Raw genomic sequence first — 25,981 nt, forward strand, 5'->3', positions numbered from 1 at the left:
TGAATTTCATATTCAATCTATGTGACATTCAGGTCCAGCTGCTTCAATTCATAGAACAGAACTGTCCAAGGAATAAAAACATCTATGTAAGTGAAAGTGACATGAAATACAGCCAAGTATGGTGACCCATACTCAGAATACATGCTCTTCATTTAACCCATCAAAAGTGCACACACACACACACACACACACACACACAGCAGTGAACACACAAACCATGAACACACACCCGGAGCAGTGGGCAGCCATTTATGCTGCAGCGCCCAGGGAGCAGTAAGGGGTCCAGTGCCTTGCTCAAGGGCACCTAAGTCTTGGTATTGCTGGCCCAAGACTAGTACCCACAACCCAGACAAACTATATAGCCATGAAATTCACCATATTAAGAGTATGCAATAATGAGAGAAATATACTGTATGTAATATTAAACAGGAATGGGCCACTTGTGGGTTACTGGTTCAGTGAGGAAGCCAGGAATTTCAAAACAATGACAAGATTGCATGTTTGCATAGAATAAAAATGCTGTTTGTTCACCTACTGTATGTAGGCCAATTTGACTACTGTTCTCTAGTATCATGTTACATTTCTCAGTTATCACGCCCTTACATTAGTCACAAAAGAGATGTGAAATGTAATAAAGGTTTAAAATAGCCTACCTCCCATTCTCATTTTGAAATATGTAGTTTGAGCATCTGCCAAACATAGGTATTTCTGATTTTACATAACAAAAAAAAATCCAAAATTACATTTTTGTCATTCTTCTTTTGCATTTACAGTTAATTGACATTGACACAAACTTAAGATGCATTTACACCATCTACTGGACTGGAGTGATGTGAATTTTGAAGCGCTGTGTTGCTAAACAGTATATGCTATATAAGACTTGTTAGCAACTATATGTTTATATATATATATATATATATAATTTATTTTATTTTCAATAATTAGGTCTACAGCTTTAAATTTGAACTGGTAATTTATGTAGAACAGTGTTATTTAGTAGGGTCAAGCACACAACTGTTTTATTAATAAACTCAAAACTGCTGTAAAAATCATATTCAAAACATCATATCAAATTATAGTTGCCTATAAAAATAAATAGGCTAAAAAAAGTCCTCACCAGAAATACTAAATCTCTTTTGATTTCACAGACTACTAGTTAAACAGCTCTATTTAGCTACAACCACTAGCTTTATGACTAAAATCGGGGTCTTTTCCAACCATATGTAAATATTTAAATCGTGTAAAAATATCCCCGCTCCAAACAGAGTCGCACCACTGCGTCCACAGTTACATATCTCGCTTGACAATTTACCCTGTCTAGCAACTCGAGGTGTTGTGAATTCCAGGATCTGACCATTCATTTGCTTCAATTTTCCTTATGATCCACCTTAAATGACTGATCCCACACAAGTCCCTCCCTCTTCGCCACAGCTCTTCCAACCCTCAGACTGACTCTCTCTATCTTCCCTCTTTCGATTTCCAGCCACGACAACCAGTGATTTAAACTGTCTTTTTCGTTGCGCGGTGAAAGGTTGCGTTTATCCGCACTTTTCCCAGCGGTGAAACGGGGATTAAAAAAATAGAGCAGTTAACGCGTAGAAAACAAGACTGAAAACCAAACAAAACTTGGATCTGTTGCGTTTGTGTTCCGTAACCAAAGCGGAACATACCTCAATCCCTCTTGTGATTATTTCCTCTTTTCTCTGGACGAGAATAGGCTGTTGGATTGCGCTCGAGCAGAAGGGCTTCTTACTTCTGAGAGGCGTGATATACGAAGTTTATACATGTTTTAGCCTAAACGCGGAGGTCACATTTACAAGTAGGAAAAGTGTCTAATTCCATCCTGCTGGTTGACTGGCACCAATTCTAAACTTAGTTTCCAGATGCAGAGTGAACAACCACGGTTTGCAAGCGAAGAAAGACATTGCCTATCCGTGCAAGCGTTTACTTAGAGACTCTTTTCGTCTTTCTTCATTTGGTGTTTTGAGGAGAAGGCTTGTTTTTGAGGAGCAGGGATTGTTTCTCGATGCACTGAATGAGGAGAAACGTCCCATGTTCGGCTTTCACTCTTTCTGACAACCCTTCAGCCCCAAGGTAGGTTTTTTATTTTTCCTGTTTTATTCTATTCATTTCCTTCACTTTGATTTTCCTGTCCACATGTGTGCGCGTGCATGATCCCTCTTGTAAACGTTGCCCAGAGCCACTCCGTGTTTTCTCACGAGACTAGTTTTTGCCTGTTGCAAGTAACGTAATCATTTCTGCACAGCTTTTCAGTGAGTGATTTAATCGGTTACAGACATTACACTAACTGTTAGTTGACTATGAAAGCCGCTTTTTTTGGTATTCCAGTGCCGTATTATAACTGGAATATCAAAAAAAAAAAAAAAAAAAAAAAAAACGCTAATTAAACGCCACATAAACTCTACACTTGTCGTTTTATATTTCGTTATTTTTGCATGTATTGGCGTGTTTTTGTGCCTACATTCCTGTCAGCGCAAATATACGTTGAGATGTACACGTTTTGCACTACTGCTTAATAGGGTCTTTTAATGGACAGAAATAAACTGGTACGTTTAATGTGAAGAGTAAAGAAGCTCTCTTGCTGATTGATAAACAGGTAATCAGTCGATCCCTCTGACGTCATCCCCTTGGGTAACGTCCACCGCGCTTCTCGCGCCTTTCCGGGTGTGTCCTCGCGCTATTGCGTCGAAGGGGAAACCCTGCAATTTGTTTCGAATCTCTGTCCTGTGTGGAGAGCAAAACGTGCCCAGTTGTGTCAGAAAGAGAGAAACACGATGCACATAAGCTTACTGGTTTGTATTATGCTAAAGTATGAATGTTAAATGAAGATTAATGTGCGATATCAACGGTTGGAACTCTCCGTCACCTTCAGGTGTCTTGTGTTTGTTAGCCTCAGCAGCCTAAAGGGGGTGATAAAGCGGCGAATGTAGTCGTGACAACGTCTAGAAGCGTGAAGAAATAAGCTTGAAAATGTCAAAAACCGTATAAGCCCCCCTTATAAGATCAGGTTTTAGTATTAAATAAGTAATTCACCTCTAAATGAAGGGTTAGCAGAACGTCAGTACTGACTTCCATTGTATGTTTTTCTATACAATGAATGTGAGGCTGCCATTCTGATAAAGATTTTATTTGTGTTTTGCATAAGAAAATTGATAGCAAGAAAATATTTGATCTTTGGATTAACTATTCAAGGTCGAAGCTGATGTTGAATATTTTGTGTAAATAGGCCATTTGAAGATTTAGGGATAGGGATGCACCGATTAGAAAATTTGGACCCACTTTATATTAAGTGGCCTTAACTACTATGTACTTACATTTTAATTAATAATTTAGTACAATGTACTTATTGTGTACATGCATGTTTTTACATCATACTTATATTTAAATTTTTTTTACATGTAATTACATCTGTATTTAATTTCTGTAATTACATTTATAATTACACTGTTGACCCATACTTTACACCTTAACCCACCCTTAAACTTACCCATACCTCCAACCCTCTCCCTAACCTTACCCCTATCCCACCTCAATAGCAGCAATAGTGCTTTACAATACAATATGAACACAATAAGTACATTGTACTTATTTTTTTATGTAAGTACATAGTAGTTAAGGCCACCTAATATAAAGTGGGACCGAAAATTGTGCAGGTAACTGATAATTCCTCAACTATGAAAGCCGATAAACCGATATGTTGGCCGATAAATCTAAATCCACATTTTTACATAATTTTTGAGAGCCTGAATACCAAAAAATTCTCACCATTAAATGGCATTAAACACTTCAAGATAAATCAAAGATGAAGCAGCCTTACAAATAAATAAAATAATTCTTAAATAATGGAAACAAGTTACTGGACAACATTACTTAACGTGTAAAAAAAAAAAAAATATATATATTTTTCAGCTTATTCAGCACAGGGAAACACGTCATATATTCAGATATTTATACAACATAAATATAGTATTACAACTTATATACGTACAAAAAGACCAAATGCACACTTGAATTCGAACTAAGTTACGTGCTTATCAGAATGTGTAACTTCTGTTGCGCTCTTGGCTCTTCACGTAACAACGCGATGAAACACGGAAACCAAACCGAAATAATTCATATTGTTTTATTATAATAGTGTTCTCATAATGTTATAATATATATGTAACAATCTCAATCATGGTTATTAATGTTGTAGGCTGCTGTTTGAGCTGCATGCGATGAGCTAAAGATGATCACCAGCAAACTGAAGCACTTTATTAATCCTCATAGCTTAACCTAACGCATTCTATATGAGAAAAATCTGATTTATATGCATAAACAATATTACAACGTACATTTGCACAAAAGACTGTGAATGCACAAGCAAACTTAAGCTAATTGTGTCGATCCATTGTGGATGCGCTCTTCTCTTAACAACGTGCTAAAACACGGGTGAACAAAGATTCTGTTACATTATTTTACAGTAGCTAATGATCTTATCCTGCCGACTACACTGTTCGCTGCAGGCCATGAGGAAAAGCGTCCATGCATTTGGGGAAGTCGTGGCCTAGTTGTTAGAGAGTATCCGGGCCGGCAATACCACGACTTGTGAAAGGCACTAAACCCCTAACTGCTCCCTGGGCACCGTAGCATGAATGGCTGCCCACTGCTCCGGGTGTGTGTGTGTGTGCGTGTTCACTGCTGTGTGTGTGCACTTTGTATGGGTTAAATGCAGAGCACGAACTCTGAGTATGGGTCACCATACTTGGCTGTATGTCACGTCACATTACATTATAAAATTACAGACTTGCCCTGCACGTTGCAGTTCACTGTATTTTCCTTTTCAAAGTGTTTCCAATGTTATCTAGATGTTTTGGATTGCTGATAGTCCTTTGACACAAATCATAGCAGTTAGTTTGTTTACAATGTCAAATGTATAAAGTTCCAAAGTGTGGAAACTGGAATGTCACATTGGATGTTCACAAGCTAATCTTCTGTTGGTGTGATTATGATTTTTTTTTTTTCTGGAAATTTATGCGAGATGTTTAGTATGCCCACAAAATAATCGGAAGAGAAAGGTCAGTCATTATGAAATATGCTGTGATCACATTTAAGCTTGTCCCTGCAGATCCACTGTAATCCAAGAGAATCCATCCCAAGGCTAAAGGACTGTTGTTAACCAAATGAGAGTGATTGAAACTCGCAGAGATCACAGTGTTATGTGATAGATCTGCAAAAAGGAGCCTACACTCTGCGTGTTTAAATGTGGAGCATAGTGTGTGTTTGCACAAATAACGCTCATGTTTCAGGGGAGTTTATTAGTAATTGCGAAGAACCTTCTTGAAGACATCAGTAAACAGATATCACTACTGAACAATAACACTTGTGTATGCATTCATGTATGTGGGTGTGCTTGCTTGTGCATGCTTTAAACTTTACATAACCTGTAGGGTGGGGGTGTTTGGAGCTATCGAGAAGTTTTCTTCTCTAGTGGTTACACTAGTCGACTGATGCAATTTATTGTTGTGCATATCAAGCTGTGTTTACCCTGCAGAGCATCTGTTCCCTCTAATTAGGGGAGAATTGTACTGTTCAGCCTCCCTCCTCAGACGTGATCATGGGCGCTGGTGGTAACATCAGCCTATACAGTGACTCTGGTCTCCCAGTTGTGACTAAATAAATGGGAAAGCTGTATCTACTAGCTCAGACTGTTGTGCAGAAAACACGACTAGAGGCACTTAATGAGCTGTGGGGGATTGTTTAGCATGAAACAGTGAGGGGGATGTACCTGTTGAATTGGGCTAAAATGGAAAATTAGGCCTTCGTTAGTAGGAGTCGAAGCTTCTGCATGCTGTCGCATAATGGTGAAATTTCAAAACATGCTCTGGTAATATTTCATGGAAGAAGCTGAAGGAATGAGTTGTATTTTGCAATTTGTCTAAAAGGAAATCAAGCCTAATTTGACATTGTATAATTACAAATGATTACTCCTGCCCCTCAGACTCTAATTAGCATTGCATGTTTAAACGTTTTGTAATTCAGATTATTTTGAGTTCTCATTACTAGATTTTTATTTATTTTTGTAAATCAGCGTAAATTTTTGCAATATGGTATTGAGAATAGCATGGGGTGCTTTAAAGTTGGATGTTGTGATCCAGTGATCGTCTTCCATTTTGTGCTGTAGATCTAAGTAAAACGGCTTTTTAAATGCTAAAAATCTTTATAGCAGGGCTCGATTTAGTCCATTGGGAGTTGATTGGATTGTTCGATCATTGTTTACCAATTGCTGGAGGGGAGAAATTGTCTCACCTTTGCGCTAGTGCACACAATATCAAAGTGGACAAGAATTGGTTGTGAGAGAAGGACACTTGTTATCTTCAAAGTTTATGAGGTCATGTGAATAAATAATGAAGTGCATGGATAAATAATTCATAATAAACAGTGCAGTAATATTCAATAAAAAATAAGAATGGTCCATTCTGTTTAATTTCATGGCAACTTTAATATCACAATGCCCTAGAAAATATAATTTATAGGGCTTTTGATAAAGATATTTAATAGCAATTGTTTTTCAAATAATAAATCTCATGTGTAATTGGCAAAATGAAATGACACTTAGCTTGAATTATGCAACAGTGCACTTCTTTTGGTGATTTGCTTGTGATATTTGACGTGTTGAGCTTTGAATGATTAAATTCGAATAAAAGATTCTGAAGAAAGTTTTGTCCAGACATTTTCTTTCTTTTTGATTATCAGTTGAAATATGACCGATACATTTTCTTCAAAGATTTTGTGAGATTGACGCATTAACTTTTATGTAAAACAGGCAGCCAATGAGATGCAGTAATATATGCAGTAATCTATCTTTGGCAGAGGAATAACGAACCATGTTTTTTTCCATTTCCAATTTCTGTACAATTAGTGGAGATACTCTATTGCCCTTCTATTACAAATTAACATCATCTTGTGTCAAAAAAGTGGTTTCATGCATGCTGCTTTTCAGTCCCTGCCAGCAGCAGTATGTTACAAAGATCTGCTTTGTTTTCCCTGTAGTTGGCTTGTATTTAGGACATTAGCACTGCTAAATAGGAGAACATTTGTACCAGGGTTAAGTGTGGCAGTGTAATGATTACAGAGGTCAGGTGATTCTTAGCATCTGCGTGTTGTTTTCCTCTCCTGTCAAACAGTGTGGCGTGCATGCTCGGGTTTGATGGCAGAACAGTGCGACCAACGAGCCTTGCAGCGATGCCGTGATTCACTTTGGCTCAGCTTGGATGAAATAGTGATTGCGCAAATAAATGCATAAATAATTTTGCATTAGCAGTTGGGTTTAGTGGAGCATGTATGCATGTGGATGTGAGGTTGCCTGGCATGCAGTGGCAGTAGAAAGATCTCTGCTGACTGAGATAAAGAGAAGGACCTCCCTTTAACAGATGCTCATACTTGTTTGTCTGGAAAAACAAACATGCTTTTTTATTTGTATGTTCCAATCACAGCGAGCATCAACATTTGTGTTGTTATCACTGGTAGCTAGTGGAGGATGATTTCGTCCCCCCTGCCAAATCAGCCACTGTCAAACTAGTTGTAGTCTAAAGATGTCCTCTCTTACTTTTTATCTCATTTTTTTTCTCTTGCCTTCATTCACTAACTGCATTATTCTCTTGCTGTCTGTCTTCTTTTCTGTTTCTATTTATCTTTCACCCTCCCACTTCTGTGTGATGTTAAATGCAATACTAGGGGTGTGTTTGTGTGTACGATGATGCATGATTGCTGGTGATTCAACAGTCTTTAACTGTGTTTGCAGTTGCATCAACATTAGCTAGTAAGCGAAGAGAGTGTGTGTCCTTAAGTGTGTGTTTGTGTACATGACAGATACCATTACCGTGTACCTATGTGGGTTTCCATAGAGGATGAGTTTCCAGGCTCTGCTTCTGCTCTGCATGTAATCACAGTGCAACAAATTGGCTGCTTGGGTAGGTGCTGCATTACATAGCAAAGTGGATGCAGCCTCACCTTAAAGGTTTTGCAAAATCTCTTCAATCTCCCCAATAAGAAAGTGTAGACACACACATTGCATGTTAACGTTTGATATTGGTCATTTTTTCAATTAACTTAATTTTATTCAGAAAGGATATATTCAATTTATCAGACATGGCGGTAATGGAAATGTCTTTACTGTCACTTTGATCAATTGAATGTATTTTTACAAAAAAATAAAAATAAAAATTCCGTTCATCAAAAATCCAGAATGTATCACTATTTCCACAAAAAAATTCAGCAGCAAAACTGTTTTCATCATTGATAATTAGTGCTAGGCAACATTCCCCCCAAAATTATAACAATAAAAGTTTCATATAATTTTATTATCATGATAAATAAAGTTTAAAGTTTAAAGCGCATTTAACACACAGTTTCACCCAATCTCATGTTAATCTTGGGGACCTATGGAGTAGTACTGCATCCTTTCGTATCTACAAAAAGTCTTTAGTTTAATCACATTTATAAAAGAAAGATACAGCTTTACGATTCTCCAGAAATACTCTCTGCCATGGGTGGAGCTAAAGATTAAGAGCACTTGAGCTCCGATTGCCAACAAAAGACATTTGATGCCGTTTCAATCTACAGTTCTGAATCATGACTGGGATCTTTTATAGCTGGGACCACTTCATCTTTCAGTATCAAACGATGTGCAAATACAGCATCTAACGGAGCCTTGTTTTATATAACGTTCGTCAACAAACAAACTTGTGAAACTCTGTTCCTGCACCGGAAAAACAAACCGTGTCCATTGCATTTATTCAGAAGTTATTTCTGCTCCTTGAATTTGATTGTTCATATATTGGCCTGTATGCTACATCCTGATGTAAAATGCTTGCTGTTATACTGTGTGGGATCGTCAGGCTTTTAGTGAAAGTGAAGTGACGTGTGGCCAAGTGTTGTGACCCATACTCAGAATTTGTGCTCTGTATTTAACCCATCCAAGTGCACACACACTGTAGTGTGAACACAGACCTTGAACACACACCTGGAGGAGTGGGCAGACAATGCTGCTGCACCTGGGGAGCCTTGCTCAAGGGTCTCACCTCAGTCATGGTGTTGAAAGCGCTGGTTATTCACTCCCCACACCGACAATTTCTGCTGGACTCGAACCCATGACCTTCGGGCTACAAGTCTGTCTCTCTATCCATTAGGCCACAACTGCCCACAACCTAATTTACACTCCTTCGAAGGCATTACATACTTAGATCAAATGCACATTTTTATAATATTCTGTTATATTGGTGCTGTATCTTATAATTCACAGAGAGAAACTCAATGAGCTCAATTCTTTATCAGAATGATAGCGCTGCTCCTGCAGCCCACGCAGCAATGGCAGTTACATAACGATCACTGATGTCTCCCCATGCAACTGTTAGAGTCAATCAACAGGTCCCACGTTCAACCTCCTCTTCTGGCCTTGTACTGTTGGCCATGGTGGGTGGCATGGTCAATAACTTGAGCCTTAGTGGAAGATCGAATGGGAAAAAATGTAATACAAAAATAAAGAAAACCTTGACAACAGTGACAAAGTCTTGTAGAGAATATTCCCAACCAGGCAGCTTACAGAGATCGCATTCAGCATGTCATTTTGAAATGCATCATGTTCCCACTTGTGCTATATTTAAGGAAGAGAATGTCCTAATTGAATTGGGGTATTAGTCAGTGGTAGGCAAGTTAGTGATATGGCCATCTGTACTAACAGCCACAATGTGCAAGAGCCTCAGAGGTAATACTCTTCAAGGGCAACTGAAGAAGCCAAAGGCACTTTGTGTACTTATACTGTCTGTAATTGGAGGCCCATCAAAATTAATGTGAGAACTGTCATGACTTGTTCTTCAGTTTTATTGCCTCATATTTAATTCCACTTGTATTGAGAGAGAATTACTTTATGTGCTGGGCTGTGTTGTAGTCAAAGCTGCTAACAAACAGAAAATGGTGAAATGATAAGCATGGGCTTATCTACTGTCACAAACACCATTCCTCAAGATTTAACTACCTCATCAGCCATTCAGTCTTGGTGAGGAATCTGTTTCTGGCCTTTTAAATGTTTCAAAAGTCAAGGGTAAGGGAACACAATTACCAAATCGATTGAGGGTCTTTGGAATAAACAGTCCTTCAGGTTGACTACAGCATGCGACCACTGATGCTTCACAGATAACCTTTGACTTGTACGTTAACATAAGGGAAATATGAAAGCTTGGTGATGAGTTATGTTATAGGGGGTATTCATTAGGGATGCAATGATATTAAAATTTTGGCCGATACAGTAATTCTTTTATATTTGAAAGTTAGTAATCAATATGTTGTTTGATAAATCTAAATCCAAATAATTTTAGAGAGGCTTATTATAAAACAGTTCCATGAAAAGCCATGTCCCAAACATACCAAACATTAAAATCAAACAGTACAGCAGATTACTAACTACTATTACTAACTTTCTTTACCAAAAAAAATTGATAAAAAGATAAAATAATTAAATGAGATAAAATGCATTACTTTTTGGTAAAGCGTCATAATACATGTAAACTAAACTGAAAAGCCTCTGCACAGACAATACTAAAATTATTTTATTTAAACCATATTTAATCATCGTAAATGTAATATTACAACATATACAGTGGGGCTCGAAAGTTTGGGCACCCCTTGCAGAATCTGTGAAAATAAATAATTTTCAAAAAATAAGAGAGATCATACTAAATGCATGTTATTTTTTATTTAGTACTGTCCTGAGTAAGATATTGTACATAAAAGATATTAACATTTAGTACACAAGACAAAAACATTGCTGAAATTATTAAAATAACCCCACTCAAAAGTTTGGGATCCCTTGGTTCTTAATACTCTGTGTGGTCACCTGATGATCCTTGACTGTCTTCCTGTTTTGTGATGATTGTGCATGAGTCCCTTGTTTGTTCTGAACAGTTAAACTGAGAACTGTTCTTCAGAAAAATCTTTAAGGTCCTGTAGATTCTTCAGTTTTCCAGCATCTTTGCATATTTTAACCCTTTCCAGCAGTGACTTTATGATTTTGAGATGCATCTTATCACACTGAGGACATTTGAGGGACTCAAACTATTTAAAAAGATTCAAACATTCACTGATGCTCCAGAAGGAAACAAGATGCATTAAGAGGTGAAAACTTTTGGAATTTGAAGATCAAGGTAATTTGTACTTAATTTGTGTACCGGGAAACATACAAGTATCTTCTGTTGCTTACGAAGGGCAGAACTAAATTTAAAAAAAATTATATTTCAACAAAATAAGACAAATTTGGCCATCTTCATCGTGTTCAAAAGTTTTCACCCCCCAGCTCTTCATGCATCTTGTTTCCTTCTGGAGCATCAGTGAATGTTTGAATCTTTTTAAATAGTTGTGTTTGAGTCCCTCAAATGTCCTCAGTGTGATAAGATGCATCTCAAAATCATAAACTCACTGCCGGAAAGGGTTAAAATATGCAAAGATGCTGGAAAACTGAAGAATCTGCAGGACCTTAAAGATTTTTCTGAAGAACAGTTCTCAGTTTAAGTGTTCAGAACAAACAAGGGACTCATGCACAACCATCACAAAACAGAAAGACAGTCGACGATCATCAGGTAACAGCACACAGTATTAAGAACCAAGGGTTCCCAAACTTTTGAGTGGGGTTATTTTAATAATTTCAGCAATTTCTTTTGTCTTGTGGACTAAATGTTAATATTTTATGTACAATATCTTACTCGGGACAGTACTAAATAAAATATAACATGCATTTAGTATGATCTCTCTTATTTTTTTAAAATTACTCGCATTTTCACAGATTCTGCAAGGGGTGCCCAAACTTTCGAGCCCCACTTTATATGCACAATAATATGCAAATGCACAAGTGAACTTGAACTTAGTTATGTGCTAGTCTGAATGTGTAAATCCTGTTGCAAATGCACTCTTGGCTCTTCCCATATGCACTGAAACAAGGCAAATAAACCAAATTAATTCACAACCTTTTATTATGGTAGTGTTCTATTTATAATGTTATGTATATAACATTCCCAATTATAGTTATTGATGTTGTGCATTGCTGTTTGTGCTGCGTGCACTGAACCAGAGAGCTGAATGTACATTGGTAAACTGAAGTGCTTTGTTAGAAGCTTATTTAACTGGAATAAATGTATATTATGTGAGAATATTCAGATATTTATACAACATAAACATTATATAATGTACAGAATTATGCAAATATACAGGGGAAATCAAACCAAGTTACGTGTTAAATTATTAAAAACTTGCTGGAAAAAAGCAAAGTCCGTCAAATAACGTGCTGACAAGATATTCCTTTGTTGTATATTTGTTCCTGTCTGCAATAGCGCTAATGTGCCGTAACATGGCAACGTTGTTAAAATGAGGCTACTCTCTTGTGGCGCTCTGCTCACATGCTCTAATAATAGCTTTGTAGGATTAGTAAACATTACTTTGATAATACGTAAAAAAAAAAAAAAAAATATATATATATATATATATATATATGTATATGTATGTATATATAATGGAACCTTATTGTATTTAGGTAACACTTTACAATAAGGTTCCATTAATTAGCGTTACCTAACAGGAACTAAACATTTATTACACTATTAATCTTTCCTTTTAGTTAATGTTAATTTAGAGTGCATTAACTGTTAACAAGTTTAACACAAACTGTTGATTTAAATAATAAATTAGAAAACTTTAAAATTCACATCAACTAAGATTAATAATTACTAATGTTAATATAAAATATTTCCAATTTTAGTATTACTTGCAGTAAAAAGTATGGTTTTTTGTTTGTTTTGTTTTTACCCAGTGTCATTAAAATTTAGTTAAATTTAAGAAGTCTTATAAATGTCTTTTGTATTATTTGATAAAATATTAAATAATCATTACAAAACAGTTTTGGTTTTCGGCCAAGTGCGTCCAGAATTTTCAGTTTCGGCCCAGAATTATGGATACACTCTTCCCTTAACAATGCACTTAAACACAATTCGACAAAAAGATTCCTCAACATTATTTTACAGCACATGCTCTTATAATTTTATGTAGCCTATATGAGAGACTTGCCCTGGACATGTTGCACTTCCTTTTCAAAATGATTCCAATAATATTGCAAGCAATTAAAACCCATCATGGTGAACAGTGTGCATCTGAAGTGTCTCGGAAGGAAATAATAGTGCATTATTCAAATGATTCACTTATTTGATATTTGTCTGAAGCCAAAGAATGGTGTATAGTAACTAACGGAAGCAATAAAGCATAAGATAATTGTATTGTAACCTAACAGATTGCAGGTTAAAAAGATGTTGATCAAAAATTATGATAAGACCCCATCTGACTGGGTGGTCGTGAATATAAGAAAAACATGCTTATCCTTGCTTCATATATGCTTTTTATAAATCTTTGCTTATTGTCAAGAAAACAAAATGTTGTTTACAGAGTTTTACTCTTATTATTTTTGTTGTTGGTGGTGGTGTTCTTTGCCATGCTTTAGTTGCTTGTGCCTTAGAGGTGCCTGGCAAAGGCACAGTTCTAATTTAGTTGCTGCTGGGCGTTGTGCCAAGTGGGAAACTCTTGGGCATGTTGCCTCCTATCGAGGCCCTCCCCGATCGCTTTTGCAGGGTTACAGTGTTGGGATCTGTGCGAACTAAAGGCCGTCTGCTGACCAGTGCAGCTTGTTTATGGCAGTAGAAGCCTGTCCTCACCTAGCCTCTCGTTAACAAAGCAGCCTCAGGTGTGTAAAACTTTGATATCTGCCTCTGTCATCAAAACCAGAATTATGGGAGTCTGTTTTGTTTTTTTGATCTCATGCTGTTTCTTATGATGGATGCAAAATACTGTGTCATGCCTTCTCACCGCCTGGCTGTGACGTAAATTTCCACATCATGTTTCAGAGGAATAGCTTGTTTGATTAGTGGATGAGGGTGTGGTGTACACACATTGTTCTTTTCAGTGTTTACAGAAGAAATTTTACTTTGAAACTTCATTGTTTGACAGATCGATGACAGGTAATCTCCACAGTAACTGTTTTTTTTTTCCAAATGAATGGAATGGTGATGAATGGAATGTTTTTTTTTCTTTTCCACATTTTTTCTTACATCATATGATTAGCCACTTTCCTCTTGTGGTTTTCGGGAAGTTTTGCGTTCATCTTAGCTCTGTCATGGGTGGAAACTGTCGTGATGTTGTTCCATTCAGTGTGACACACCCAATATATTCATGGTTTGGTAGTGAATGTGGAGTTTGTGGACCGCACAGGGAGGGTAAAATAGGTCAAATATGCACAATTTTCCGAAACCCACACGCTGGCTTTTCACACAAGAACTCTCAGTATTCAAGACAGGCTGTAGTAAGGACCATCTGAGTCCCAAGACTCAGAGAGGAGTGGAAGAAGGAGCCTTTGTAGATTGCGTGCTCCTTCCCAACTTTTTCCACTGTTTCTTAAGGCCTTCTGTTAAAGTGGTTTTGTGTGTGACAAGCAGCATAGGAGAATGTGGTAAGATACGCCTAGCAGTGGACAAGAATTTCTGTTTTTTCATTCCTCATCACCACTGAAAAAAAGAAGCTTTACAAGAAATTCCATTACCCCATTTAAAAAAAAAAAAGCCCCATTATTGTTCCCAAATGTTCTGTGTTTGTGCAGAAGTTGCTAAGTGGTCAGACATGTGCATATGCTAGCATCTTGTGACATGCATTTTTGCAAGGGGAGCATCTCTGCGGGGAAAAGGCGCCTTGTTCTCAACCAGATGGTTTATTTCAGACATCTAAGCATTTATAACCTCTTTACTAAATTTGTGAAACCCTTTCCAATTCATTTTAGTGCAAATGATACACTTTTCTTGTAGCTCTGAGTTTGATCTTATGCAGTGGAACAGAATGTCTGCCAGAAGATGCACTGCTTCAAATTGAATTTCCTACAGGGTCATTGGCTGACATTGGGTATGTCTCTGTGGTCAAGGCTCCTATCAGCCAGTTTCCCTATAGATGTCAAACACAAACCCTGAGATGGATGGGAGCTCATGGGCTGCAGCTGGCCTTCAACTGAACAAGCTTAAGGTCTTTTGGAAGCTCCCTGCGGCTCAATCCCAAGTCATGACGGAGCGAGAGAGACAACAGAGATCAGATGTGTCAACTGTTGACCTCCTCCCTCTCAGGCGCCACTAGAGTGCATATCCTCATGACAAAGTGGAGGGCCCTTACCATATCAAAACAGACCAGACTTTCTTTGACAGCTATTGTGAAACTTTTCAGTTGCTAAGCCATCACATTAAGCCATCCCGTTCAATTAAAGTCAGGCAGTACTATTTAGAATGTGCATGCTATTATAAACATAAAAATAAATTACATTTCATATAGGGATGGAATGATTACTGGTTTGACGACAAATCATGATAAAATTCCCCACAGTTAGTATAACCATTTCATATGTCAATTATCATTAAAAAAACATATTCGATTACCCTGATTTTAACAGCTCCTTCTGGATAAATAAATGCTATCCAGCATGAAGCATAGTTGTAAGTAACAGTCTCATGCGCACAACACACAGAGAAGGGCTGCAAGATAAATCACATTCGATATTTAATGCGCATCTTAAAAATAAAAAAAAATTATAACTGTGATAATTTCGGTCAATATAATCGTGATAAGAAATGTTCATACTGTTACATCTCTACATCGATATTACACTGTACATTCAAGAATAGCAGTGATTTTTAGTAAGGCAGACATTACTCAGAGTTAAGACACTGAAGACTGGAGTGGCTCCATAAATAAATTCATAAGTTGGAAAAAAATAGAAGTGAAAAATCTTTAGTCTGTTAACTTTCCAGTCAGACTGTTGACCCTGCTGTTAAAAATAATTAACCACAATTTTTGGAAAATAAACGGCAACATCTTTCTGAATCTTGTGGTTTGTTCAGGAGATATGTGCTCAGTGATATGTGCTATTTTTCTAAGTGATTGGAGAAAACGGATCAAATACCACTCACATCTTCTTCCGAAAATGTAAGAATCTAATAAGTTACTGAAGTCATATATGCTGCTGCTTTTGTGTTGATGTTATACAGTGGGGTTGTATTGTCAGTGCTCTAACACACAATTTTCATTCTTGACCGTTTGTAGGTACTATCCACATTAGAGATGATCCTAAGAGGAAATGATCGTGTTTTGATCCAAAGCTGTCAATGTTTTACACTTCTTATAGAGTGGCAGGCTTTTTTTGTAGTTGTACGAGTGTGTGTGTGTGTGTGTGTGTGTGTGTGTGTGTGGTGTTGGGTTTGCATTTTGGGTGTTGTCCATTGAGAGCAAGACTCAAGCATTTCTGTATAGATAGGCCTGCTGAATGGAACAAAAGACAGAGAAGTCACAAGGGTATGTGTCTGTCTGTGAGTCTCTCAGCCGCTGACATTTGGTTTAAAAAGCCTCTGTTGCTGTCTAATAATTTGTAGCATAAAAGGGAGCCTCAGCAGGAGCTGCCTAGTCAGTGAAGATAACCATACAGAGATTGCTGTATGTTCGAATAGTTTTTGCCTCCAGAGCAAAATGGGCCTTACAAGCATTGAATGTGACATCTGTAGACATTGTCAAGACTCCATCCATCCATCTTGGGCCCAAACAGACACGCTGAATTCGGAGAAGCTCAGCAGAGAAAAACTGGAAGGCAGGGAGGGTTGAGCGAGAGCAGAGATGTGGGGGAGGGGGGATAGTTTTAGACAAGAACACATGACATTCCAGTTATTGGCAGGACTGTTGACGTGAACTGAGCCACATTGATTGCACAGACAAATCCTAGGCAATGTTGCAATGTGTTTAGACATGTTTTTGCTGGTGGTATAATTTTCACAAGCTGTAGTGGTCGCGAACTTGCTCTGCGTTGAGAGAGGGCATGTTAAGCTAGCGGAAGAGTTAGGAAAGGCAAATAGATGGAGGAATGAAAAACATAGCTTTCAGGCTTGCATGTCACATGTCAGAGCCAAGCAGGCAATGTTTCTTGATCGCCATTAAAGAGAAAGGAAACTGCTGAGATTTCACAAATGGAATATCTTAGTTCTTGAAAAATCCAATGAAGCATCATGGACAATCTTTTTTCCATGATAGCATTTTTTGCACGATTATGAATGGTTTCTGCATTATTGTTGCCTTAAGACAGTTTTGGTCATTCTGTATGAGCAATCAGCAGCTAAAATGCTGCTGTACTTGCAGAGAACCACTAGAGCCGACTCCCTTATGAAGCAGTTTTGTCCATTAGTGGAACTTGTATAATGTTGCATCAGTGCCTTCATTAAAAAACATTATTGAACTACATTAAGTGACTTACAATGAGTCTGGGATTTGTGTTCAGCAGTGTTTGTGATGACCATAGACTACACAGCCTTACACTCTATTTGTGCTCTGCCAGCAGGGGGCACTTTAAGAGCGGGAGAGATAGAGGTTTCTCCAGTAATAGCCGCAAAGCAGAACTGAGCTGACAAACGCTGTCTTATCAAGCATTACATACAAAATGAAATGAAAATTAAATCGAACATTTTCTAAATATAGTCTGTTTCCTTCTTCTTAAATTTAAATAAATAATATAAAATAAATGTATGCGTTTAGCAGACGCTTTCATCCAAAGTGACTTACCGTGCATTTAGGCTTACAGTTTTTACCTAACATGTGTTCCCTGGGAATCGAACCCACAACCTTGCGCTGCTAACGAAAAGCTCTACCACTTGAGCCACAGGAACACTTCTAAAATACAGTGATATAAAAACACCTGGGGCCTCATGTACAAAGACTTGCGTTGAATTCATACTAAAACATTGCGTACGGACAAAGCTGTAAATGTGCGTACGCACAAAAAAAAACAGATGTATGAATCTCTGCGTACGAAGGATTCCACGCATATTCTCTTTGTACATCCCAATTAACGTAAAATTGAGCGCACATGCACGAGCACAACGCCCCACCCAGTCTCCTCCCCTAATTAAATCAATTTAAATATGGTAATGAGTCCACTTTGGCAAAAGATAGCAGTAAGAAAATGGCTAAGGCAAGCGGCAAGAAACGAAACTTTACTGAAAGTGAATTGGAGGTGCTACTATCGGAGGTAGAGACTAGAAAACATATTTTATTTGGAACGTTGTCCTCTGGAATTAATAACAAAAGGAAAAAATATGAGTGGGAGAGTTTGGCTGAAGCCGTCAATGCAGTGGGATCTGAAAGTCGCACTGTAAATGAGCTTAAAAAGAAATGGTCTGATATAAAGGTGGACGTTAAACGGAGAAGTGCTGCGCACCGACAAAGTGTTGGCAGAACAGGCAGTGGTAAAGGGGTCGATGAACTTACACCCTTTGAGCAGAGAGTTGCCTCAATTATGGGTGACACTTTACTCTCTGGAGTAGTATCTTCTGCTGTGGGAGACTCCGATTTACAGGATTGCGACGAAGGTAACCAATTTCTCGTTTGTTTTTACTTTGGTACATATAGCATACCTATATTTCATTGTCAAATGCATTCAGTGTAGCGAACCAAAAGTATACACCAGAGATTTTACGGATCCATTTCATTTATTGCAAATGTGTGTGCCCCTTAAAAATGGAACGTACTTAAATTACAGTTAACATTTGCCTTTTTATTTAGACCCATATGGCGCAACAGCCGAAACATCCACTTCCCAGGAGGGGCACTCGGAGTCCGCCCCTCCTGAGCAGCCAGCGCCCACTGTGCCCAGCGTTTCCAGTGCTCTCCCCAGTGCTGACGCCCGTCCGTCTGGTCGCGTCTTGACACATGCTGTTTTGGAGTCACAACAGCAAATCATTATGGCCATCGGGGAAATTAACAGTCACCTGAAAAATATCACTGACGCACTCACAGACATAAGCCACTCATTAAAGGAATTGGTCAAAAAGTGAACTTTTGTCTCTGATTACCATTTATATTGTCGCAATCACATGTTGGCGGGCATGAACGGCTTGTTGGTTGGGCTGCACATAAATTGGTCCTGGGTCGGGGTCATCTGGCGGTGCTGCCACCTCACCAAGTGGTATGCCATGCCTATGCGCGACATTGTGCAGCACACCACAGGCCAGCACAATGCGGCACACCTTGTCAGGGCGGTATAACAACATCCCCCCAGTCCTGTCAAGGCAGCGCCACCGACATTTCAGCTGCCCAATCACCCGCTCTACAACTGAACGAGTGCGAGAATGGGCATTATTGTATCTGCGCTCTCGGTCAGTTTGTGGGTTGGTGAGGGGGGTTAAAAGCCACGTCTTTAGTGGATAACCGCGGTCTCCTGAAGGGTTAATTAATAATTATATGCAAAAAAAAAAAAAAAATTTCAATTAGATAGGATCATAACTTTAAAGGCACTTACCAAGAAGCCACCCATCACGCACCCTGCCAGCTTGGAGCCTCATCCCAACCATGCTGTTTGTAAGGATGTATGAATCATGGGTTGACCCAGGCCACCTTGCCACAATATTTGTTAGGCGCATTTGTGCATCACATATTATCTGCACATTTATTGAATGGAAATGTTTCCGATTCACATATGCAAATTCTTCTTCAGATGGCGCCTTTATAGCAATGTGTGTGCAGTCGATCGCTCCGATAACATTAGGAAAACCGGCTATCGCTGCAAATTGCATTTTAATGTTTGGCTGGTCAAATGCATCATATGGGAACCTGATATACCTGGCAGACATGCGGATGATCCCGTCCCATACCACTGGCATTGCCCGGCTCAAAGACGACTGGCTTATTCCTGAGCGGTCTGCCAGTTCCCTTTGGAAAGAACCAGTTGCCAGGAAACCAAGTGTTGTCAGCACCTGCAAGGGAACGGGTATTGCGTGGCTCCTCATTGTCTCTCTCTCTAGATTCGGACCCAACTCAGCACAGAGCTCCAAGAGGACAGCCCTTGGAAATCTGAAACGGCTGATAAGCCAGTCATCATCCTGGGCCAGAAAATCATTGTGGTCCCTAAAAACTCGTTCTCTTCTGATTCTGCCATTAGCAATGTCCTCTAATAAGGCCAACGCTGCCATTGCCATAGACTAAGGGTTGTTTCAACCGTTATGCTTTTATATGTTCTTATTTAATTGCATAATTTATATAATTATAAAAAGGCTCGTGTGACAATATATGTCAATTATTTTATAAATTGCAAATTAATTGCAATGCTTCCCACAGGTGGTGGTGCGAGACTTGTAGAACAATTTGTTGTGTAATGTTTGCAACTTCACTTTATTGCCTGTAAGAGTCGCCAACGGACAAAAACAATGAGAAATGAACGTACGCCAGACATGAAATTGGCTTGGAGGAACGCACATTCTTGCGTTAATTTCACTGTTAGTACATCCGACCGTGAGCGTGAAAGCTGGCGTACGCAAAGTTTTTGTGCGTACGCAAGGTTGATACATGAGACCCCTGGACCAGTTTTTGATTTTGAAACGTACAGTGCTCATGTTTATTCAATGAAGTCAAAGACTTTTGGAAAATCTGTTTGTGGCTGTCCGTTTAGATATTGTGGCGGCCCACCACAAATAAATCAATGTGTGGGAACTATATAAAAACATGGATGTAGTGTCCGCGACGTCACCCGTAGATTTACAAAGTGCATTTTTGAAGCCTAAAATAGGCAGAGCCACCCATCGCCATCTTGGCAGTGCATCACAACACGTCACTCCTGGAGCTGATTGCCGAAGCCACGCCCACCTAGCTTTTTCTGCTTGTCATACTCTCATTAAGTTACAATTTTCATCTGCTCAAGCAGAACGTTAATGTCATTGTGCTTTAGCAAGGTATCTCTGGCTAAAACTAGCTAACGTTAAAGTGAGTGAGTCCATACAAACCTAAATAGCGGACTGTTCTTGTGTCTTTTACAGTGTAGGGCAAAAACACAAACAAAAGGTCTACATTTCACTCTCTCTTCATATTAAATTGGTTTAATTGTTTTAAGGGTGGCTTACCGATATGTCAATTAGCAGAAAATGTCTGTAATTCCTGGTCTTATTTTTGTGTTTTCTTTTTATAATGATTAAATTTTTTTATAATGTATTTTTGCTTAATAATAATCACTTGCGTTGGGGCAGATACATTTGGAAAACCATTTATATCAGGGGCCCCACAGATTACCTTTGGTTAGGAGCCAGATTATGTTCTCCGGCAGTGGCCAGTTGAACGGTTACAGCAAATGCAGTTGTTCTCACAACCATGAGTTTTGAATTAAATGTATTCACGCTATTATGGGTGCTTTTCATAGTTGTTTTCCAAATACCTAGTAGACTGTTCTGCATGTTTAGCAGAGTAACAATGCCTGAGATTGTATTCCTGTCAATCTTTTTTTCTTAGATCAGACAGGTAGTAGTCCTGTTAAGAGACCAGAAGTGTCACACGCTGGCTTTGATATTATGGTTAGAATATGTTAAATGGTCAGTTCACATGTTAGACATTTGTAAGTCTCTCTCTCTCTCTTCTCCAGATGGACAGGCTAAATGAAGTGGTTGGAATGCTGTGCAGGTCAAAATTAAAACCAGGGTGTGCTGTCAACCGCTACACACAGCCTAGTTGATGCATTTCTTGTATAATAGATCCCTCTTAATTATGATAGAAGGGATCCATTAAAAAAAAAAGAAAAAAAAGTTTACTCACAATCTCAAAACAACACATCGGGTACAAATTGTGTTAATGTAAGTGATTTTTCCAGATCTGAAAAATCAGATCTGTTTTAGCTTATTTTAGTGATTTCTCATTTTGTTTGTCATTTTGCTTAGACCCCTTGTCCTAGAGGATCGTGGCCCCCTGGTTGACATCCACTAATGTAGACATGCTTGTTTGGTCATGTGTATTTTTAACTTTTTTTTGAGGCTCGTTCACCTGCTAGTTCCTGAATTCATTTTTTTTTTTTTTTTTTGGTGGATTCTTTGCCTCACGCCTTTCAGAACCCCATGAATCAGCATGTGCAAACTCGCACTGCATATCGACTGTGCTCTGATTTCCTGACCTTGTGTTGAAGTCCTGTTGTATCAGTGACCACATAATAAGAGCACAAACAACACTGTGAACACTGCTGCTCATTAACACAACGTGCCAATTAAAAAAAAAAACCCTGAAACCTCACATCTGATGTTGCATTTCAAAGCACTTCACTTCAAAGCTATCATAGTCGTCACTCAGGTGAGGTGGTGGAATGTCAAGCTGTTAGGAAAAGTGCCACACTGAGAACTAGGTCATGTTAGTTTATCCTTTTTGGCGAAACATTCAAGTCATCTGTTAGTACTATTACCCGGGCGTTTCGAAGAGATTGGCCTTTAACTCATATCCAAACACTTCCTGAAGTTCAGTAATGCATCCGTCAGTTGGTGTTTGAGATCCTATAGCTCCTGAAGGCATCACTATGCCCAGTAAACAGTTTCAGTTCCTATTTCATCATATACTAAACATTTGCACTAGACGCCTTTTATCTCTGCTTGTTGCCGAGGCTTGTTGCTTGTGTGTGTGTGTGTGTGTGTGTGTGTGTTCAGTTAAGGGATATCATGGGTGCTGAGCGGGTTATGCAACATTCGTTGTGGCATTTTATTTAAAAGCTCAACTGCCGCTCAGCCCTTGCTCAATGTGAATGTCAGCATGTGTGTTGATTTGTTTTTTGTTTAATGAATCTGAAGTTCATCCACTTTGTCTGGCAGTCAATTTTCTGTAACAAGTACGAATCAAGAAGGCACACTCTTGATGTAAAGGTCACAGGAGTGACAAGATGTTAATTCAATAAAAGCGACTGGGATGGCCGCACTGCATGGCTGTAGGTTCAATTTTTTATTTATTTTTTTATGGCTGGGTGTATGTCCCAATTAGCATGGAGGTGGATGACAAATATGGCTTTGGACAAGAAATATCACTCAACCAATTCACTGCCTACATGAGAGCAGGATTTTGTTTCTTTTCCAGTGTAATGAAATTTCCCTAAAGTCATTTGGAATTTTTCCTTTTCCTGTCTCGCATTTTTCTCCCTTGGTCTGTAGGTAGTATTTTCCCACCTTCTTGCTTCTATCTGAACACGCCTTCTCTCTTGCCGGCTGACTGAATGGAATCATTTTTAAATAAAGGCTGGGCCCACACAGTCTTATAGGAGTGGCTACGGTACAAAAGCCAGACTGCAGAGAGGAGGAATGAAATGGAGGGAAGAGGGAAGGAAGGAGGAAGAGAGAACGTGCTGATTTGTGGAAAGTTTTCCTCATCAGATTGTTAGCTAGAAATTTAACAAATTCTCTCAACGGAACTGCAGGAATGTGCATTTTGTGCTTTGAATTATTTAACAGAGAGTTTGGAATGGCATATGTGACACTGGACCACAAAACCAGTCTTAAGTCGCTGGGGTATACGGTTTTTGTAGCAATAGCCAAAAGAATTATTGATTTTTCTATTATGCCCAAAATCATTAGGTGTTAGTCATTAGTATAGAAATTTTCCTACTGTAAATAAAAACGTATTTTTTGATTAGTAAAATGCATTGCTAAGAACTTAATTTGGACAACTTTTTAAGGCGATTTTCAATTTTATTTTCTAGTTTTGTTGTGTATATATTTTTGCACCCTCAGATTCCAGAGATTCAAAAAGTTGTATCTCAGCCAAATATTGTCGGATCCTAACAAACCAACATCAATGAACATATTATTTATTCATCTTTCAGATGATGTATGAATCTCAGTTTTGAAAAATGTACCCATATGACTGGTTTTGTGGTCCAGGGTCACATATGTCTGCTTGTCTTTGCATTCGTTGGTGTCTGATCTGCAAGACAGGACTGGAATGCCTGGAATTAAGATTCATTTCAGTCTTTGGTTAGGGTCTGCAGAGCTGAACTCTTACAACAAACACTCTCACGCACTTGTACTTGTATAAATTCCTATACAATTCAAGACTTGTTGAGTGGCATTCCAGGCGACTATGAGAGAATCCTGTGACAGAGATGCCAAAACAAGCTGGTCTTGTTTAAGAAGTGCATGAATGTCACTGCCAGTTACACTAATTATAATATTTTCCAGTGAAAAAAAATGCAAGGCTCAAAAAGACAGCACCTATATTCTCTAGTCAGCACAGTCCCAGCGGTTTTATTTCAGATGTAACATCTGCTGTGACCGCAGTTGGGAATGATTCAGATCTTGAGGAATGTGTTATTTGTACGAAGTGCTAATCCTCTTTACCAAGTGTTGCAGCATCTTTACTGAAACTAATTTGTTAGACACAGTTGTGGAGATTAAAGGCCATTGATGCTTCTGTATTTATGAAGTAATCTTCTTGAATAATTAGTGGTGGACTGTTTTCCGATAACCAACCCAAACTGATATCTAGTGCAGGGTGCCTAATCTAATATCCAAGCAACATAGCAAATAAAAGAGCTGTTATACTGAATATCAGATATTGATATCTGACTGCTGTGTCGCATTTCCACAGTGAATGTCATAAATTTGTCACTGTATTTGTCTTGTATTTCCTTTGCAATTATGAAAAACTAATAAACACAGCTGTGATGGCTTCTCTGACTGGCTGCTTTTTCTCTTCTGACTGCTGTAAATACCCCCCCTCCCCCCAGTTTTGCTAGAAAAAATATGTAGCAGACCACAAAGCCATGTGCAATGCAAATCTAGAAGGCCAAATCTGACTGCATGTTCTCACACCAATTTAATCCTTGCCATGCCATGCACATACTTGTTTAAAAAACAGACATTTTGGCCCGCTCATGTAACACTAGTCGTCCAGAGGCTGATGGGACACTGTTATTTGCCATGAGTCATGCTGTAACTAACCCGTTGCAGTTGATAATTCAGGGATCCTCTCCCTGTACACTGTATTAATAGCTCACCTCCAGCCCATGGATATGCCCCACTTCCCATGACTCCAGAACAGGTGATATGTCTGCCTATGCCCTTCCATCCCATTACCCCCTGACTCTCAAACTGACATCTGATCAGTCTGATGTTGGGAAAGACCTCCTGCACTGCTTGCTTTGTATGGACTAGCCATCTGTTGACTTCTGTGTGTATTTTGGATTTTCAGATGGTCTTGTGAGACCATGTTAAGACCAGAGCCTGTGTGTAAACTTGACCAGCATTTGATGATATTTCCGGTAAAGAATATGCATGGTGGACTAAGGTGCAACTGTACTGTTGTTGTGTTTTGCAATGACTTGTTAATCAGTCATGGGGTGTTAGAAGCACTCATCCCCTCTCTCTGCAGTATAGAGCTTAGCTTAGCTTCCTTGCATGTACTCTTTGCTCATTAGCTTCTCTCAGCATCAGTGACCGAAATATTTATCATATAGACATATGATCAGGGCAGTGGTTTTTGACGGCTGCCATGCAGTGTTCACACTGTGCAACTATTCTCAGTTTGTTCAATGTTGTTGATATTCAGGGTGCTTGCGGGTGGGAAGCGCACGCCGGTGGGCTGGTGACTAACCAGGGGAGTAATTTGGACCAGCATGTTTTTTTTGTTTGTTTTTTAAATCCTGATTGCAAAGCGATGCTGTCCCACATTTTGCATGAACATTTACATGGGCGTTTTCACTCTAATGCCTAGCTCTCCCCAATAGCTTTCCAAAAATATCACAACAACAAAAACCATCACAACTGTTCACTTGTCATTAAAGGCATAGTTCACCCAAAAATGAAAATTGTCACTAATTACTCTCTAGCAAAAAAATTTACCTTTAAACTTAATCGTGATAATTATCGATATCGACTGATATGAAAATCTCTATTGTGCTAAGTTTTTTTTTCTATATCACCTAGCCCTATTTTGGAACCATAATGCATTTTATCTGTATTCATTGATGAAAAGAATGTTTAGCCATTGTCCGACCAGACCAAGCTGCTTTTTCAAAATGGCCAAATATGAAGGAGCTGTACTATGGATTCTTAATCAAAGTTATTTAATTTTCCTCTGTCAGCAAAAGCTT

At 38.6% G+C, this 25,981-nt stretch overlaps 2 protein-coding genes across 6 annotated transcripts in view; one reads left to right on the forward strand and one right to left on the reverse strand.

The window, feature by feature from the left end:
* Window positions 1-1,419: 1,419 nt before the first annotated feature.
* LOC113111213 (plasma membrane calcium-transporting ATPase 2-like) overlaps window positions 1,420-25,981 on the forward strand; it is a 78,951-nt gene continuing 54,389 nt past the window's right edge. For 2 of the 4 annotated variants that reach the window (XM_026275780.1, XM_026275778.1), the window contains exon 1: window positions 1,420-2,094. The gene's annotated coding sequence lies outside the window, so the exon portion shown is untranslated. The remainder of the gene's footprint in view (window positions 2,095-25,981) is intronic. The other 2 variants (XM_026275775.1, XM_026275777.1) reach the window with 1 other exon arrangement.
* Window positions 17,735-21,176, reverse strand: LOC113111214 (putative nuclease HARBI1). 2 transcript variants are annotated; one of them, XM_026275782.1, is made up of 3 exons: window positions 19,403-21,175; window positions 18,957-19,321; window positions 17,735-18,816 (listed from the first exon to the last, which is right to left on the reverse strand). In XM_026275782.1, exons 1-2 carry the CDS (start codon window positions 20,076-20,078, stop codon window positions 18,960-18,962), a joined length of 1,038 nt encoding a protein of 345 aa, XP_026131567.1. In that variant the 5' UTR covers window positions 20,079-21,175; the 3' UTR covers window positions 17,735-18,816; window positions 18,957-18,959. The 2 variants fall into 2 exon arrangements, with proteins under 2 accessions (XP_026131567.1, XP_026131566.1); XM_026275781.1 differs by having other exon boundaries at window positions 17,740-19,321; window positions 19,403-21,176.

The sequence above is a fragment of the Carassius auratus genome, chromosome 11, assembly GCF_003368295.1.
Source record: "Carassius auratus strain Wakin chromosome 11, ASM336829v1, whole genome shotgun sequence".
Taxonomy (NCBI): domain Eukaryota; kingdom Metazoa; phylum Chordata; class Actinopteri; order Cypriniformes; family Cyprinidae; genus Carassius; species Carassius auratus.